Consider the following 18086-nt stretch of genomic DNA (forward strand, 5'->3'; position numbering starts at 1 on the left):
GGCTACAGTGATTTAATGCATTGTGTATAATTCCAGCAATCGATCCTGTTTTATTCTTATTGGCAAACAGACGGAGAAAGTTGGGATAGTTAGGAATATTATCTCCCTCGAGCACCACAGACTGACTGGTGTGTGTGTGTAATGGCATTAAAAAGGACTTTAGATTCGCAATTAAACCATTAACTCATAATGAGAGTGTTCAAGTAAGGTCAAAGGTATAAGAGCAGAAGTTGTTTAGTCGTAGACGTAAATGTATCCTGGGGTCTCACCCCCTGCTGGCTAACAGAAAAAAGTGCAGCCTAAAAGCACTAACACTTTGGCTTCACTTTCAGACGCTACAGACTTTACTTAGCACAAAAAAGTAATATAAAGGAGAAACATCTGACCTGTTACTTTCAAGCACCTTTAAAATCCCACAAATTCAACAGGTTATTTGATTTAACTTGTACAAAAATATATACATTTAAAAAAAGATAAGACCATTCTCAATTTAAGGTTATGTGAACAGTAGGGGTGCAACGATACATGAAATTCACGGTTCGGTTCGATTCTTTGGTGTCACGGTTAGATATTTTTTTGACACAAAAAAAATGTTCATGCCTTTTTAATTTGTCATTTATTAAAATTATGAATATATATATTAACTCAAAAGTACAGTTTTTAAATTTAATGTTGCTGAAACAACAAAGTAATAAAAAAAATTAATCTATCTGATCGAGGAATCACTCATCTTTGGAAAAGAGAGTTTATTACAGAGAAATGGCTCTTTACAAAATAAAAGTTATACTATACGCTTCTTCTGGGGTATATTCTCAGCAGCATATTAAACATATCAGGTCCCCATAAGGAGAATCATGTGCTAACGGCTGTCTAAATGACTCGGGTAAAGTTTGTATGCGTGCTTGTTGTTTTTGTCTGCTTCCACTTGTCTTTGCACTAGGATGATGTCGGCGTAAATGTACAGTCATATTCGTTGTGTTCCCACTAGTGCTGTCATCGTTAATCTCGTTGAAATGACGTTAACGCCACAACACGGCAAATCTCCGTTAACGAGCTACCGCGGATCGCCCAGTGGGTGGGGCTGGACGGCATCAACACTATCAAGCTAACTGCGCTAACACACTAGTTCCCACCAATGTAATTGAGCATTGCATGGCACATCTGACATACTGTTTTACTTTTGTCCATGATGCGCTTACCTTCAGGGTCATATGTCACATGAAAACCAAAATAGTTCCAAACGCCAGATCTGACTGAGGGTGGGGGAGGTTCAATTTGCCATGTTGCAACGAGAGCTTAACTTCTGTCTTGCTAGCTTGCCTTGCGCTCAGTGAATCTGCGTTCGACTACTCCGCCTAGGCTACACTGTTGAGCGCAGATCCACTGAGCGCTCAATACAGACAGCATCGACAGAAGAAAAGTTGATAAAATAAATTAAAAATTTTGTATTGTTTGATACATATGCGTACCGAACCGAAAGCACTTTATCGAACGGTTCAATATCGATACGAGTATCGTTGCACCCCTAGTGAACAGTTAACTACACCTAACAGGTTGTAACAAGTCATTGCCTCTCAACCGGAGAAGACTAAGGTAAGGTTACCAGTCCTATCGGGAAATGGTCTGGTGTAATATATATGTTACACATATGTATCTTTGTAATAAATGTGCAAACCAATGAAAACAGTTGTTTCTTTTTGCAGACTTGATGAATTTCAGTCCCTTACTTTTTCTTGTTAAATGAAAACGGGACTGGCAGTGATCTTGCCAGTCCTCTTTCAGTAAGAAAGCAACCCATTGCAACATCAGCTTTGCACACATGAGCACGCTTGGCATCATTGCTGTAACAGAGGCAGACACAAAACACTAACACTGTGCTATCAATAACTGGGGATCATTTACAGTGGACAAAGACATCTAGAAAGCAATCTGTCTGGCACGCACCAGGTGGTGAGAAATATTACACACCCTTGTCTAAATGTTATTAGCTCGGTGCGCTCAGTTCCTCTCACTCGCTGAGACAGTTTGACATGAAAGGCTAACCACATCCCACATGCAGGAAAGTGAAATGGGAATACCAGCATTACCACAGGTTTCCAAATCCGGGCAGGGGAGAAGAATAAGAGATGAGCCAAACTTAACAGAGACATGAACTCATAAAAACCACAGAGAGTCAGTGTGTTGAAGAAAAGACTGCAAGGCATCACAGGACCAAGAGTACCACAACCAAAACATTAAAAAAAAGGGGGGACTCCAAATGGGTCTCAATCATTTATTAGGTCAGAGAAATAAATGTTACAGTTTATACATAAACAACTAATCTCACTTGAAGGAGCAATTTGATTTGATATTAGTAAAAACCAGTGATAAGAGAAAGAAAGAAAGAGCTAGCTTTACTGGAGGTGATATTAGAAGCTAAACAAAAAAAAGTCCTCTTCGTGACACAGGGATCTATACCTCCCATAGGCCATCACTTAGCTAGTGTTCCCCACCATCACTGACACATCATTAATACCGACACGGTGGTGAAATTGATCAAAAAGAATAAAATAAAACATGACTAAGGGGTAACTTTTCATCGAGATAGTGTTTTATGAACGCATCTATGCTGAGGAAATTCAAGACAAAGACTTTTGCTGTTAATGCAGACTGAATGCTGATCCTTCTCTCGAAATGAAGAGTTACCATGGAAAGGACAAACAGTTTGTGCAACAGCCTGTTTTGGTTTTCCATGTGTGTGCATACAGACTGGTTACATTTTTTACCACGGCAGACACAAGAGGGCCGAGCAGACGACGGAACTGGAGGGAAAAGACGGGAAAAATAACACAAGGAGCATACACCGGGGCCAGAACAGAGTGGTGTGTTGGAGCGATAGCGTACAAACACTAACCATCAGACTCGGGATGGGGGTGCTTTTTTAAATTTGGATTTGATAATTGTACAAGGGTAGGGCAAGAGGGAAGGTGCAGGGCAGTAAACCAGATTTCTGCACCCACTTCAAACAGTTGGAGCCACATATAGGATGATGATGGGATCAGTAACATCTGCTATCTTATTTTACCGGTACCCAGGTCCCGGTTGAGTGTAGCCCTGGCCATAAGGGGGGCGGTTTCGGGCATAAGGGTTGGCAGCTCCGGGTGGAGGGGTGACAGTGTTGCCTGGAGGCGGGGTATATCCTGGGCGGGGCTGGAACCCTGAGCCGGGCTGGGAGTTGGGCGGCATGGTGTAGTTAGCAGGTTGGGAGGCCTGGGAGGTGTAGTTTTGTGGTGGGAATGCTCCTGGTGGGTACTGCTGGGTGCCCTGAGGTGGATGGGTCTGCTGCTGCCCACCCTGGAAACCTGCTGCTGGCGCTGCACCAGGAGCTGGAGCCTGCGAGGAGGGAGGAGCATAGTTCTGGAACTGCTGCTGCGGCTGTGGAGGGGCTCCGGGCTGAGGGTTGTATCCAGCTGCAAGAGGGGAGAGAGAATCTTTAATTCTCTCCAGACATAAAAGAAATCGGCTACACAGAACAGCAGCTACCCCTTTATCTGCTAGCATCACTTTTAATCTTACCAGGGTACTGCATACTGTACTGCTGCTGAGGTGGGGCACCTGGCTGCTGAGGAGGGTATCCACCTGGAGCTTGGTATTGTTGGTACACTTGACCTGAAAAGGTGGGGATGATCATGATCAGTGCCAAAGAATTTAATTTTGTCCAACAGCAATATGACCACTGCCTATTGGATTTGTATCCTCATCACCAGCAAGTGTGGAGAAAATATTGGACTAAACAGTGATGTTTAACCTTTATACTACGAACACTGCAAGCTGGCTTATAAATCAGCTTCATGGTTTTTTAAGAGCATCTTTTCAACAGCTAATTTTGGTGTAATAGTGTAATTCTAACCACCATTATCACCAGGCTACCTCCACAGACATTTGGGAGGATTAAAGATTACGATAGACCTCAGATAATTGGATGCAGTTACAACAGCTCGAAAGCCCCTTGGTTGCATTTACACTTGGCTTTTTTTTTTGTTTTTGAGAGCCAATATTATCTGATCCACCCCAGACACACGTGGGACTATCTTCACGGAAACACCTGTGCATCGGGATAGAATAACACACAACTCCTTTAATGAAAACAGCTGGAACCACTTTGATAGAAGTATCTGTTGTTAATCTCCTACAGAGACTGCTCTGTGGCACATTACAGTAAAATCTGTCTTCGAGCAAGAGAGAAGGATGCACGTGCAGGAGCAGGCATAAAATAAATAAATGAATAACACTGCAGGCTTGGAGACATAACCCTGGATTTTTTTGCAAGAAAGAAGACACGTCTGTGTTTGCAGACAGTGACTTCATGGGTTTGCACCGCCTACGGACAAATGAGGAGAATGATCAAGTCTAAAGGTCCAATCATCCCAATACTTTACTTTAAATAGTAATTCTTACGAGGCCTTTAAACCTGGAGCATCGTCATGCTACACCCTTTAATACAGTCAGTAATCAGGAGTATATCTTTCATGACAGGGAAAGGTCTTTTTGTTACTGTTACTTTCATTTGCTCATTACATTTTCCATCGAATGCCTTAGAGTTCAGCAAATGTGCAAAAACTTGGCGAACAACTGTTCTCTCCCTTAACAAGGCCTAAATACTACTCCCAAATCTTTGGCCTGGCAAATAAGTAGGGTGACGACGCATGAAAAGCACAGCGAGAGAAGGCATAATAAAAAAGGGCTGGGTTCACTGGATTATTAAGTGCTGGTAAAAGCTGGTGCTTATTTTCCACAGTGCTTAGAGAATCTACACCAAAGGAAAGCTCAAAGGAGATTTTAAGCACCTATCAGATTGTTCTGTACTGTCTGCATTCAAAAGTAAATCCATATATAACGACATGCTCCAGGCGAATTACTCCACAAAAAACACATTCCATACAGCACAAAGTAATGTCTGCTGGAATATTCAGCCTGACAACTTTGGACTGGTTTGGGAGACACCTGACAGCTAACTGCTTAGAAAGACTAACTCTTTGATGTCTCTGTATAAACACCTCAGTGGTGTGGCAACCATGTGTTATCTTCTTACATGAATATTACATGTGTGGCGAGGCACGTGTGTGAAATTGGCTTCTCCTGTTCTCCTCGCCTGTAATCCATCATCAGAGTTATGTAACAGAGATGGAAAGATGCACGGCTGTCTGACCTCTCCAAGAGGTCAACCATCAGGGGTGAAAGATGTGATAGGTAGGCTGAAGAATTACTTTCATTTTGGCTGCAGGCCTGCTGACCTCTCCACTTGTCTTTTGGAGGAATAATGAGGTCCTATTTTTATATAAACATTTCACATCGAACACACATCTGCCCATCTGATTACGAGTCTCGTGTAACTGTTCTGAGTCACTGTTACATGCGCACGTGTTTAGTTTCTTTCTTTCTTGCAAAGATGTAAAAGATTTTTGCCAAGTGTCCATCAAAGGAAAGGGTAAAATCTTTACCATCTGCTTATGGATCTTGTTAGCAGAATTCTTATGGTAACAAGTAACCTAGGTTTGCATTAAAAGTGAGCTTGAGGCTACTTTTAAAAAAGGCCACACATGCTCAGTTGGCATCTAGTCTCACAGATCACCGTTTTACAAACTCTTGTGCATTGACAGGCTGCTCTGATTTGCCTTGAGGCTTTTATACTAGTCTGCAACCGAGGACAGGAATAGCGTGAGGGAAAGGGTTGACCGAAGGAAAAGAAGATGCCAACCTGCTGCATGCAGGGCATAAAGACAGGGTTTGGAAGATCATTTCTGCAGCTGTTAAGAAGTTATTCTTTACTGATCTGTGGGAGCTTTCTACGTGCACAGCAAAGTTAGAGTGAAGCATGGTTAAAGTTTGCTCAACTACGTGTGACGTGGTGAATGAATCTCTTATAACTACCTACATCCAGCATATAGCTACACAACATCTAAAACTTTTTTGTTTGATGCACCCACACATCAGGCCTTCAGTGACACAACAATACACTAAAGCCCCCTCCTTGCGTTTGCTTTGGTTAATAGCAGATTACTCATAGTATGTATGGAAGATTCTGACTTTAAAATGTTTGAACCAAACTAGAAACGGAGAACGACTTCAAAGGAAAAGTCGTGGCTTGTTCTGAAACCAACACCTTTAGTTTACTTTGAACAACTGAGTGTCTTCTCTGCATGCTACTGGTGACCACAGCTACATATTGGTGACAAAAGCACTTGACTCCTCTCTTAATCTTCCTTTGACAAAAGGACAAAAAAAATCCTGATCTTTCTGTTCGGTCTTCTGAATAAAACATAGTGTGCTGCTGCTGCTGCTGGCTAACCATCCCCCCTCTCTCTGTTTTGGACCAGCTAAACTCTTATTATGCCCTCTGGATAGGTTCTGGTGCTCTAACCAGGCCAAACCGCAAACCACCAGCTAAATGGAAGTCATACAACTCGTGTGCTGATCTTCAGCGTAGCAGGTGTGGTCAGGAGTCTGTGGAGTGACTGCTCAGAGTGAAAGTTACAGCTCTCACAGAGTGCAACATGAGGCTATTTCGCTGAGCCAAACCACAAGCTAAAAAACAACCCAGCACATTCACAGCAATAAGTGAAACGATACAAAATGCTTCACCTCTGTGGCTGCACCTGTCTGGCTGCCTTTTATAACAAAAAAACAGGCCAGAAAGTGTTATGTGAAAAGTTTGAATATGGAGTGAGAATGAGAACAAGACAGATTGGCATGTAAAACCAAATCCCCCTGAGAGCTTGATGCTAGAATGTAGTTCTGTTAACAAAATACTTTCCCCCCCAAACAAACTGCCTGGTATGTTTTGTTCATTTGTCTTTATCAAGGATGATTCAGAGTTAAAGACTGCACCCGAGAGAGCTATGATAAGGCGCGCTGAAAGATGAATATTAATTACATGGGGATGCTCATGGTTACACTGTGTTTAAAATTAAACTAAATGTTAATTAATTTTATAAAAAAATATGCTATTTCAACTGCAGAATGGGTCTGATTGCCAAAAAAAAACCAAGGTCAGAGTACATGCAATAATCAGTAATATGGGAAATGGAAAAAATGTGAAGCACACCAAAGGCGCAGTACAGTCAACCTATGCAATGAAATCAGTGGGGCTCATGCAAAAAAGTTATAATAGTGTTATAGGCCCTATATTACTTGTATAGGGCAAACAATAGTGATGCCCTATACAAGGCGTGCTTTCATTCTTGCTCAAGATCAGCTACATATGCATTACATGTGTGTAATCCTGCTCCAGCCCTGAAATAGATAAGTGTTTAGGAGCTTCAGGCTGCAATAACTGGGCTAGTGAATGCTCCATCACCTGAGACAGCAAAAGCACTTTTATCAAAGTACGCCTTTAAACTGATCCATGATCACAAATGTGCACCAAGTGTCAAGAAAGTTTGTGGTTTCCATTTAGCCTGAACTGGTGACATGTAGGCAAAACCGTTGCTTATTAGAATATGTTTAAAGAAAACAGCACATTAAAGGCTTTTCTTGGCTAAATATATTTCTTTTTTTATGTGCCTGTTTTTTGGTTTGTGTTGGAAAACTGTTAAATATGACATAAATTGAATTACTTGTCATTTGTGCCTGCAGTGTACGTTGTTGCACTGTTGGATGTTATTGTAATCACCCACACTGCAGGGCCTCTGACACTCTGTGCTCTGAGGTAATTTTTGCTTTGTACAAACAAATTTGTGAAAGGAAAAGACTGATAAATTCCACATTCGTGTGTGAAACGCTCCTACAAGGCTACTATGGTGGCAAATTTGGAAAAACATTCTGTTTAACAGCACCACTGTAAAAAGTAATTGCTTAATCTGCCACACTGCAGAGCCTTTGACACCCCTGTGCTTGAAAAGACATTATGTAACTGTGCTTACTTTTTTGGAGGACACATATCTCTGTCAAAGGATCTGTATGCTTTTTTTATTTGTGTATTTTCTACAGTAAGTGCATGTGCACACATCTCACCATCCATGCCCGCTGGGGGTCCCTGCTGCACTCCAGCATATGGAGCCTGTGGCTGAGGGGGCACTCCTGGCTGAGGCGCTGCAGATGAGGAAGAAGCAATGCTGTCAGGGGTTCCTGAACGCTCCTCTGCTGCAACTGCTGGGGGAGCTATACAAACGGCACACAAATAAACAGACGATCAGAAGAGACACAGATGCCTGATATAGAAACTAGACAATTAAATAAAATTAATTTTCAAAGATAGCATTTGCACTTCGGCTCTACCTGGGGCCTGGTCCTCGCTCAGGCCAAAAGAGGAGATGACATTCTTGTTGACCTCATCCTGGTTTTTTAATGGATCAAAGGCCGACATACTGGCTGCACTGACTGGAGTGGCCTGTTTCACTGTGGGGTCAGCTGTCACAACTTTTCCTTCACGCCCATCCACTGATTCTGGAAAGGGAAGAGGAAATGTGATGCTAAGACAACATTTTAGCTTGTTAAGATGCCATGGAGACAAAAGTGTAATAAAACGAATAAGGGTCTGGGTGTTTCTGACAAACTGCAAGTTTTCCAGATTACCCTTTTATATTTAACTCAGCTGATCCTTAAAGGCCCAAAACTATATGAGCATATTTGTTAAGAAGTAATGAAAAATATTTAAAAAACTTTTAATGTAGCAGCTTACAATATCAAACCTTGGGTTGCAGCTATGATTAGTCAGAGAGACCTTGTTTTTGCTCAACATGTGCGCATACGTGGGCGCGATTGACCACACTCGGCTGGACTGATCTAGCATGTAACAAATTTAGAGTCAAACTGCAGACAAATATTTGTTTAAAAAAAATAATTAAAAAATGCGTTCAATTAATCCAACAGTTACCGACTCCAGTAAACTGTCTCAGTTTGGTGCCAATGTCTTTGCGGGATACAGCTCTTATAATTCCAGCTACAATACTGTGGACTATGAACCACTTTTATTAGTTAAGGAGGTCACGCAGTCCATATTACCAAGATTATAGTGAGTCCCAGAGATCTAAAAGTAGAAACTATAACAAAAAGAATCACAGAACCACCCGGCTGTAGAGTTGCTAACGACCCAGTGAGTTGTTCATAATATGAATTCATGTACATGTTTAATTGTTTTTTCTATGACTACACTATACTGCATTTGGCAAAAGGCTTATTTTATATAACAAGCTTATATATAGTCTATTGTGTGAGTGAGTGTGCTTACCACTGTCTGGGGCTGTAGCAGCCAGACCAGGCTCTGTCGGGGGCTCCAGGGTATCAAGGAGGTTGTTGACTTTATTCCTGAGCTCAATGAGCTCCCTGCGCAGGTACTTTACCTGACTGGACTCCAAAGGCCGCGGCTGACCATTAACTGCAGATAATAAGATGAAGAAATCAGAAAACAATAATTTATTTCAGTAATAAAGCAGAGTAAAAACTTCTCTATCCGCGCTCCTGTTGAGCACTTTTAAACTACAAAACTCCCACCGATTTTGTAAACTACTGGAACTGCATCTCATTCTTTGTGATATCTTACTGTCTAGAACTCCTTGGTCATATAAATCATGGTTTGGATGATAATCGAGAGTAGAATATCTGGGTCAGAGTGGACTCTAATGCAGCAGCAAAGTTCTTCCAGACTTATTAATAAAACTGTTTATAAGGATTGACGCCTGACAATAAACTCATGTGGTGAACTTCACATTATGCACTGGACAGAAAATCACAATGGAAATAAATAATTAAAAAATGCCTGGCAGCTAAGAGGCCAGTCAAAATAGCTCAACACATAATGGTAAATTTAAAACTATCTGACTTCTGCACTCCAGTTGATTGGAAGCCAATAAGGTATCTGTATGTTATGAGTGATGATCTGTTGGCTCCATAATCTAAATACCTGGGATTACTGGGATCATCTGTCACATGGTTACTTCCACAAAGCCATTCACAACGGCTGCTGAGCTGAGCAGGAATCGCTGTCACCCCACCCTGACAGCGAAGCATTTAACTAAGAATGGAGCCGGGTTGTTGGCAATAAACTGAAACCTGCTAATCTGCAGGAAACATGTGACAAACCTCTTCAAAACAGTCAACTCTATATGCCCTGTACCACATCTTCTCACTGACCAAAGAGTGAAATTTCCACTGCAAAAGGAATGAACTGGACGTCGCTCCACATTCCTCTCTCACACAAGTTTCTCTGTCTGACTGAATAATGCTGAACAGAGACGGATGGGCTCATGAGGCACTGTGCTGAGACGCAGGCCGTCATGCAGTTCCAGCTCCTCTCCCTGCCTCTGAATATCAACACATGTTGGACGGTGTAATTTCCACGTGAGGTCAAGACATGCGATTACGAGCCAGGGCTCTGTTTTGATTTGTAGGAACTTAAACAACTTTTTCTCTTTTTTTTGAGAGGAAAAAAAAAAACCTTTCCACTTCCAGCCTAATAATAGAGGCTACAGCAGGAGTGACTGAGAGCAGAGCACAGGAAACAACATCATGTTGTTAACACAGTTTAGACAGTAGAGAATGTGTGCTGATGCACTTCTAATGTTGTGAAAGAGTTTTTTAATGACAGATTTGATGCTGGTTTGCTATGGTTACGAGTCACACTTTTTCGCAGCTGTAGGTAATATTCTACATACTAAACACCCCAAAGTTGGAATTAAAGTAAGCTTAAGGTGGTACCCAATCATAACTATTCCAACATGTTCATTGGATATTTAACACACTTCAGTTCACATCGCTACTGAAAACTTACTGACTTTTCATTGCCCTGGAGCAACTTTTTCACAAAAAGTACTTATCGCAAAAACATATAGACAGTACTGCTACACAGTCCACTCAGATGAGACATGCCTTCTTGTCTACAATTCAGTGAGCAAGCACGCAGTTAGACACTGAAGCACAATCAGGTGCTCCAAGCTTCAAATATTTGTTGGTTGTTACGGTCCAATCTCCAGAGCCCAAAAAGAGTATTGGTATGCTGTTTCTAAACTGACAAAACTCCAACACTATTTAGTTACAGCCAGGAAAGACAATCCTCTAAAACACAAGCCAAACACTGGACACAGTCTCGGTTGTTGTGTTAACAGAATAACAAAACACCTGTACTGTAAAAATGCCCCCCCAGAAAGTATGATTAGTGAAAGAATCAACTTAAAATTTCACAGGCTCAGAATATTTCTTCTCTTACCGCCTAGCATTAATATACAGCTTTGCTGTGACTGAAAGAAAAATAAATCTGAAAATGTGGCATATCTGATCATATACATTTCAGTCAGCAAGGATTATCAATACACTTCAGTATAAGTGAAAGTGTACCTTTTTTCCTTAGACATAAGAATAATTAACTAAAGGCCTATTTTAAAAAATGCATTTTTATATGTAGTGTTTCATTATGGATTTAAAAACATTTTTTTCCATGCATTCACCGATTTTCTGCTACTAATCTGAGTTAACAGTCTCTCTATCCAGTTCTCCAAGGGGTCACTGAGGTGTTCTCAAGTAAAGCAAGGGCCATCATCGCTTCAGCATGTCCTAGGAGCTTCTACCAGTTGGGCATGCTGGAAACACCTCAGAGGCATCCTAAAAAGAGACTGAGCCCCTCACCCCACCACTAAGGGAGGGAACCCATTTTGAACACTTGCAGTCTCATCCTTTCAATCACTATCCAAAGCTAGTGGCAATAGGGGAGGGTGGGAATATAGATTGACTATTACGATTGTAAAATATTAAATATTACAAATAAAATGTATAATTTAAATCTTAAGCCTCCTATTAACCACAAACCTGTAAACAATGAGGCTAAAACGTGTACGGCAAAAGCATGGTCGACACAGCCAGGCTTTCTTAAACCTAAAACTCCGATCCTTCTGCTTCAGAGAGGAATAACAGCTAAATCATACTCTGAGCTTGATGTTTGGGGAAAAAAATAATTAGGAAAATTACAATGCATACAGCTGATTTGAAATTTAGAACTCTGAACATAACCTGCTTAAGGTTATGTGTTCAGCATATTTACTATAGTGATATATTATAGCGAAATAGCCAAGGGCCCTGTCATAGGCTGGCAACATGTCAAGGGTGAACCCTGCCTGTTGCCTGCTTGTAACCCCGCACTGAAAAAGGGATTGATGGATGGATGGATGTAGCCAAGTTAAAACAAAAAGAGAAAAGAAAGAATAAAATCACAAACAAAACAAACGCACCTAAGCCCATTAATCTCAATGTTGAGTACACTTCTTTGATCAAAGTCCACTTTTTTACCATTTCACTTATCTTAATCATACTTTGGGAAAATTAACATACTAAGTCCTACAAATCCCAGACATTTCATCACAATGTTTTTACTATTGACAGCAACAAAGCCCGAATAACATGTTATATAGGGTGAGGCATATTGGCTGGTCAGGTAACTGATTATTCAGCGAGTTACACCTGCTGAGCTACTGAATGACTGTGGAATTATCTGGGTGGGGCAATGGTTTAGCCCAACAGGTTGAGGTGGCAACCCATAAGCTATAAGGTCTTTGCAGAGGCTCTGGTTAGAACCTGCTCCAAGCTATTTTCTGTTCAGAATAACTGGTACAAAATACACACATCTACTACCTGTCATAGTGTTTGTTTGTTAAATCGGTGCTAAGAAACAGCGATTCCAAAACAAATTAGTCAGAAGGGAGTGTAGATCATTTTCATTTGGACAGTAACGATCTGAGGTTTGCTGTGTGGAAAAATAAGCTAGACTGCCCTCCAGTGACTGGCTGCTGTAACAGCTGAAGTAAGAGACTAAACACGCATATAGTCCATAAGAAGAAATGTGTTAATTTCTTACCAAACAAAGTCAGTTTGAGTATTCTACTACACTGGATGGCGAATGAGAGGTCAGAGCTGTCAAAAATGGTAATGAGGTCATCATCTGTAAACAGGAAATGGGCAAAAGATGATTAGCTGTACAGCAAATTGTCACTTTCAAAGAAAATATGCTGAGATTACCATCATGAAGTACACTTGTCACCAGAGGAAGACCAGACCCTCACAGGCATTTTCTGTGTCCTGACTCACCTTCATCCTTGTATTTGATAGTGACCTCGTCGTTACTCTGCAGCTTTCCCCTGAAGACACGCTGCATCATGAGCACCAGCTCATCATAGGTAATGTCTTCATTATGGATGGGAATGCGTCGGATGTCGTCACCCAACTGGGCTTTGATGATCAGCTTCCCGCTCAGGTCCAGCTGGCCGTTCATGGTGCCGTCTGACCTCTTCTGCTCCCAGCACTTGACAAAGGTAGAAGAAAGGTGTTCACACTTTCAGTGCAGCCCTGAACTCTTCTAGGCATTACCCAACAGGGAGTGACACACAGTCACACTGAACACTGGCCACTCTTTAACCTTCCAGCTCCTTAGTACAAAGTAGGGTTGTATAATTACTCAAATTTGATTTGCAATTACAATTTATTCTACAGTTTTTAGTGATTATCAAAGGCTAATTCAGATAAAATAATTATTGCGCCACATTATATTTTTATTTCCTTTTAACCCTCTTAAATCAGTCTCTGCTGGGAAACTATCTAGAAACTTCCCAAACTGCATGTGTAAACAGAGCTGGCGTGAAAAGCAAAACATATCACACACCAAGGCAGTTTATTTGCATTCATTTTTATAATCTCTTCTCTGCAGGGTTCAAATGGAAATTTATTGAAAATGCTAGGATAGCAGGAGCAGGCTAAAAACAGTAACATGGAAAAATGTGTCATAACATTTTTTTTTTTTTTAACTGTGTGAACATAAGAGCGCAAAAACTACTTAGGAGGTATGCATACTGCAGTGCCAGGGCACCACTAGTCAGCAAACTGGCATTCACAGCAACATGTATGTCTAGCTTACGGAACAGAATATATAATTATTAGTTAAGCCCTTTTTAAAACTAGGTCAGAATAAGTAGGTCAACAGTATAGCGCTTTTTCAAGTCCCAAAGAGCTTTACACAACCAGTCATCCACCCATTTACACACACATTCACACACTGGTGATGGCCACAGCCACCCTGGGGCGTACTGACAGAGGTGAGGCTGCTGGACACCGGGCCCTCTGACTACCACCAGTAGGCAACGGGTGAAGTGTCTTGCCCAAGGACTCGAACCGCCAACCTTCCGATTACAAGGCGAACTCCCAACTCTGAGCCACGATTGAGCCATAACAGCTGCTGTGAGAACAGTCCTATGATTACATTAATATGCCAAAATTAATAGCTTGTCTTCACTGTCACAAAGCTCTCTTAATGTTGACTGAGGCCTGTTTGAAATTACACACAGAACAGGAGCGCTCCTCCCTTGACTTAAATGATTTGATCAAACAAAGCAACAAAACCATGTCACTCCAGAGTCTAAGGGTCAAACATCTTCATGTGAGGTGGCACAGGCTATAGAAATAACAGACCTTATAGACTTTGACCCAAAATATCATCTCTTCTGATAGGAGAAAAAAAGCTTTCAAAGCCATTTGGCGAATCATATAAATGATTACAAAGTAATCGCACATTAAAACCCATTTTACTCATATCATACCGGTAAAACAGATATTTCTTTGGGGGGAGGGGGGTATGTAATAAGAGGCCTGCACTCATCAAACAAGGTGGGGTTTACACACTGTGTAAAGTTAACGTAAACCTCATCGTTCGTGTACAGTCACGAGTTGGATTAACTCTGACGTTATCTCCTGATGTTGTAAGCTCAGCAATATACTCTTTCTGTCCGGGCCAGATGAGTAATTGGCTGGATGCTAGGGATTGGGTGGTAGCTAACGTTTAGCGTACAGTAACATTTAATGAGTACGACTGGGGAAAAAAATTAAACCGAAACGGAGTCTATCAAGTTAATTTCTAGAGCTCTGGAAACAAATCTTAAAACATCACAGAAGCGAAAATAAAACTTTTATATAATGGCAAAAGTCGCAGTTATCTATCAGTGGCCCGTCAACAAACAGGACTGACTGTTAACGCTTATTAGGCCGTTTCACCACTGCCGTTGCAGTGTTTACTGTATACGTTACGTACACTTAAAAAATGAATGATCTGTTTAATTTCCTGATGTATATCTGAAAAGGCTGGAATAATAACACTTAGCTTTTCCTATATGACAATGAGTCGTCAACAAGCTGTTTCCTGTGTAACTTATAACAGCTCTACCTATAATAGAGCTAGGTAAGAAGGTATAAACTGATAATTTCCCTACTTCACCTTACATAGACTTGATCAGATCAGTTAATTGACGAATCTTTTGTTAAACAACTCCCTCTGTATCAGTTTCGACACCTGTTTGGACGAGCTAGCGTAGCGTTAGCTCCCTGCGTAGCTAGCTAGCACCACAACAGTACGTAATAGCATAGAAACTGCTTTGTAGTTAAATTATAACATAACTCGAAGTAATGTTTATACCTGAACCAGACGACTTGACCACGGTGTATTTCACGGGTTTCCCCAAACCGTGAAAATCTAATCTATTAGCTAGCCTAGCTAGACCCGGGCAGCAGCATCAGGAAGTGTCCTCCAGACTGTCAACGTCAACCAGTACGTGGCATTCAGTGTGCGCAGCCGCAGACCGACTGGAACAAAGTGCGTTGAGAGCCTTCACAGAATTTCAGCCATCATCTTGAGCAGCGTTTATTTATTTACCTTTTGAACACCGGATAGCTAAGCACGCACAGAGTCTGCAGTAAAGCGATGCTGGTGTTCTCGTACTGCAACAGAATATCTTAAAAACAGCAGTGCATGCAGATACTGTGAACGCGCCCATTACAAAAACCAAACAAGAAAATATCATAAGAGGTAGACTTAACTTACTGAACAAATAAACACATATCAAAGCATATTGTTTAACAGTTTGTAAGTGTGTGTGTGTATGAATAATTGCTTCAATACTGTAAGTATGAACATTACATTTTCTTTAAATCATAGGAAGACTTTTTTTGAGAGAGACACCAACATTATTCTTTTTTCTTTGATTGGAGAAGGGCTAAAGTCACAGTGACTGGACTCCATTTTTATTGCTGGTGCTTTGAATCCCAATCCCAACCTAACTGTGTGTGCAAGAAATCAATCTGCTGCTTTAAATAAATAAGTTTATTGAAATGAACAATCATTAGCTTTAAATGATCATATTACATAAACATGAAGACTAAGGAGACATAACTCATGTATTTAAAAAAAACACAAGTTTTGTCCATTCACAGCTTAAAAACTCCATTATTTGTTTTTCTTCTCCTGAGTAGCATCAAACCATGAATCCAGCAGTTTTTTCATGTAATACAACTGCCAGCCGTGCACTTGAGCAGCAACCACTATAACAATGTATGCAGCAGTCACTGCAGAGCAGCCAAAAATGAAGCGGAAGGCTTTTCCTTGACGGAACAGCTGCTTTGCTACAGGAAACATCTCCATGCCACCATATATAAGAGGTGCAAAAGAGAACAGCCCTGCACTGATCATTGACAGGACCAGGTAGCTGATGTTGTTCTTTGGGAGGGACAGGCTGCTGAAGAGCAGAGGGAAGATGCTGAGCAGATAGGGGTACTCCCACTGGTACGGCATGGACACAGTGTCCTGTGACACAATGTTGAAGTGGCTGACGGTCACTTGCGCGGCCACCAGCAGCCAGATGAGAAAGTGGACCATGTTTAACTTCCGTATCTCTGACTTCAGGGAAGCGCTGCAAAAGAGAAAAACAGACCATCAGACTGCAACTCAGAGACAATGTTCATATTTATTGACAAATGCCAAACATAGATACTTGCTTCATCTGGTACTGTGGGGCCATCCTTGGTTTGTTTTTCATGTTTGGAGAAACCTGTTAATGCACAAGACAAATAATGTAACATGCAAATGACTGCAATCAAAGAGCATACACTCCTAAAAAAATGGTGATTTCATCAAATTTCATTGGAATATTTAAAATTCAGAAGACAATCAGGGTATTAAAAGGCATTTAATATTTAAAGCTGCAAAAGGACAGTTTCTTACATTCGAAAGCTGGAACTAACTGGTCAACCAGGCAATGTGACAGATTTAACCTGCTAATGTCCCAGTGTGCGAATAATCAGCCTGGTAAATGCAAGGACACCGTGAGGAGAAAGATAATAGAGGATACAGATTCAGCGATAGTCATAATAAACGTCACCGTTTCCCAGCTCTCACAACATGATGCAAACAGCGATTTAAACAGAAAACGGCCGTTTTCGCGCAGACTAGTTGGGCTGGGATTTGAAGCATTAGCTGCTACTGGCTAACCTAGTTTAGCCTTTACTTTGGACAGATACGTTTTGTACGTTAGTCTAGCATTTTTATTTATTTATTTGTTATCACCAGAAACGATAGTAGCAGAGTGAACTTGGCTTACCGATGATGCTTACACCTGACTTTGTCAACGTTTGGCCGAGCTCCTTGTTTAAATTTCTATCCAAAGGAGATGTGCTGAGTGAACGTCAACGACAGCTTTAAGCATGCGCACTGACGACCGACAGCCCTCGGCAGCATCAGCATCTTCTCTTCACGTCACAATCAATAGTTCTGTTATCTGGTAGTATTGATTAAGTTGATACCAATTTATAATGTTTTTCTGCAAAAACGAAAAAGATACTAACTTTAAGAAATTTGATTTCATGTAAAATTTTCAGATAATTTTGTTACATAAGTACAATTGAAAACGTAAAATCGAATGGAAATTGGTCAAATGAAATGTACTTGATTAGTATACGTTCATTTAATTCATTTTAAGCATATAATGATTGATTATCTAAATATAAATTATCTAATATAAATATAAATAAATATTTACAGACTGGAAACCTGTCTAGAGCGTACCCTGCCTCTGCGTTTTTTTGTGTCACACTATTAGATCGAAATTCAGTGCTACAAAGCATACTTAATATCGATATTGATTTTCAGGCAACAGTTTTTGATGAATACACTTTAGGCATCCTGATATATGCATGGCTACATTTAGTAAATTATATTGATACGATGTAAAGTTTATTAAACTTTGGTCAAGTGGGTCAAATATGTTAAGCCTATAAAACCGGATCTCATGGAGGTGGTAAGTAAATGG

General features: G+C 40.8%; 2 protein-coding genes across 3 annotated transcripts; both read right to left on the minus strand.

Moving 5' to 3' along the window:
* Window positions 1-2258: 2258 nt before the first annotated feature.
* tfg (trafficking from ER to golgi regulator) lies at window positions 2259-15559 on the minus strand. Of its 2 annotated transcripts, XM_087829629.1 has the most exons (9): window positions 15422-15559; window positions 14048-14205; window positions 13051-13264; window positions 12821-12904; window positions 9209-9355; window positions 8257-8424; window positions 7993-8139; window positions 3556-3648; window positions 2259-3449 (listed from the first exon to the last, which is right to left on the minus strand). In XM_087829629.1, exons 3-9 carry the CDS (start codon window positions 13232-13234, stop codon window positions 3061-3063), a joined length of 1212 nt encoding a protein of 403 aa, XP_087685755.1. In that variant the 5' UTR covers window positions 13235-13264; window positions 14048-14205; window positions 15422-15559; the 3' UTR covers window positions 2259-3060. The 2 variants fall into 2 exon arrangements, with proteins under 2 accessions (XP_087685755.1, XP_006788266.1); XM_006788203.2 differs by lacking the exon at window positions 14048-14205.
* A 528-nt stretch (window positions 15560-16087) lies between these two features.
* Window positions 16088-17484, minus strand: jagn1a (jagunal homolog 1a). The gene is made up of 3 exons (XM_006788205.2): window positions 17379-17484; window positions 16777-16829; window positions 16088-16691 (listed from the first exon to the last, which is right to left on the minus strand). The coding sequence occupies exons 2-3, from the start codon at window positions 16815-16817 to the stop codon at window positions 16229-16231; spliced, it is 504 nt and encodes a 167-aa protein (XP_006788268.2). The 5' UTR covers window positions 16818-16829; window positions 17379-17484; the 3' UTR covers window positions 16088-16228.
* Window positions 17485-18086: the final 602 nt, after the last annotated feature.

This window comes from Neolamprologus brichardi, chromosome 16 (assembly GCF_056152115.1).
Source record: "Neolamprologus brichardi isolate AB-2024 chromosome 16, ASM5615211v1, whole genome shotgun sequence".
NCBI classification, from domain to species: domain Eukaryota; kingdom Metazoa; phylum Chordata; class Actinopteri; order Cichliformes; family Cichlidae; genus Neolamprologus; species Neolamprologus brichardi.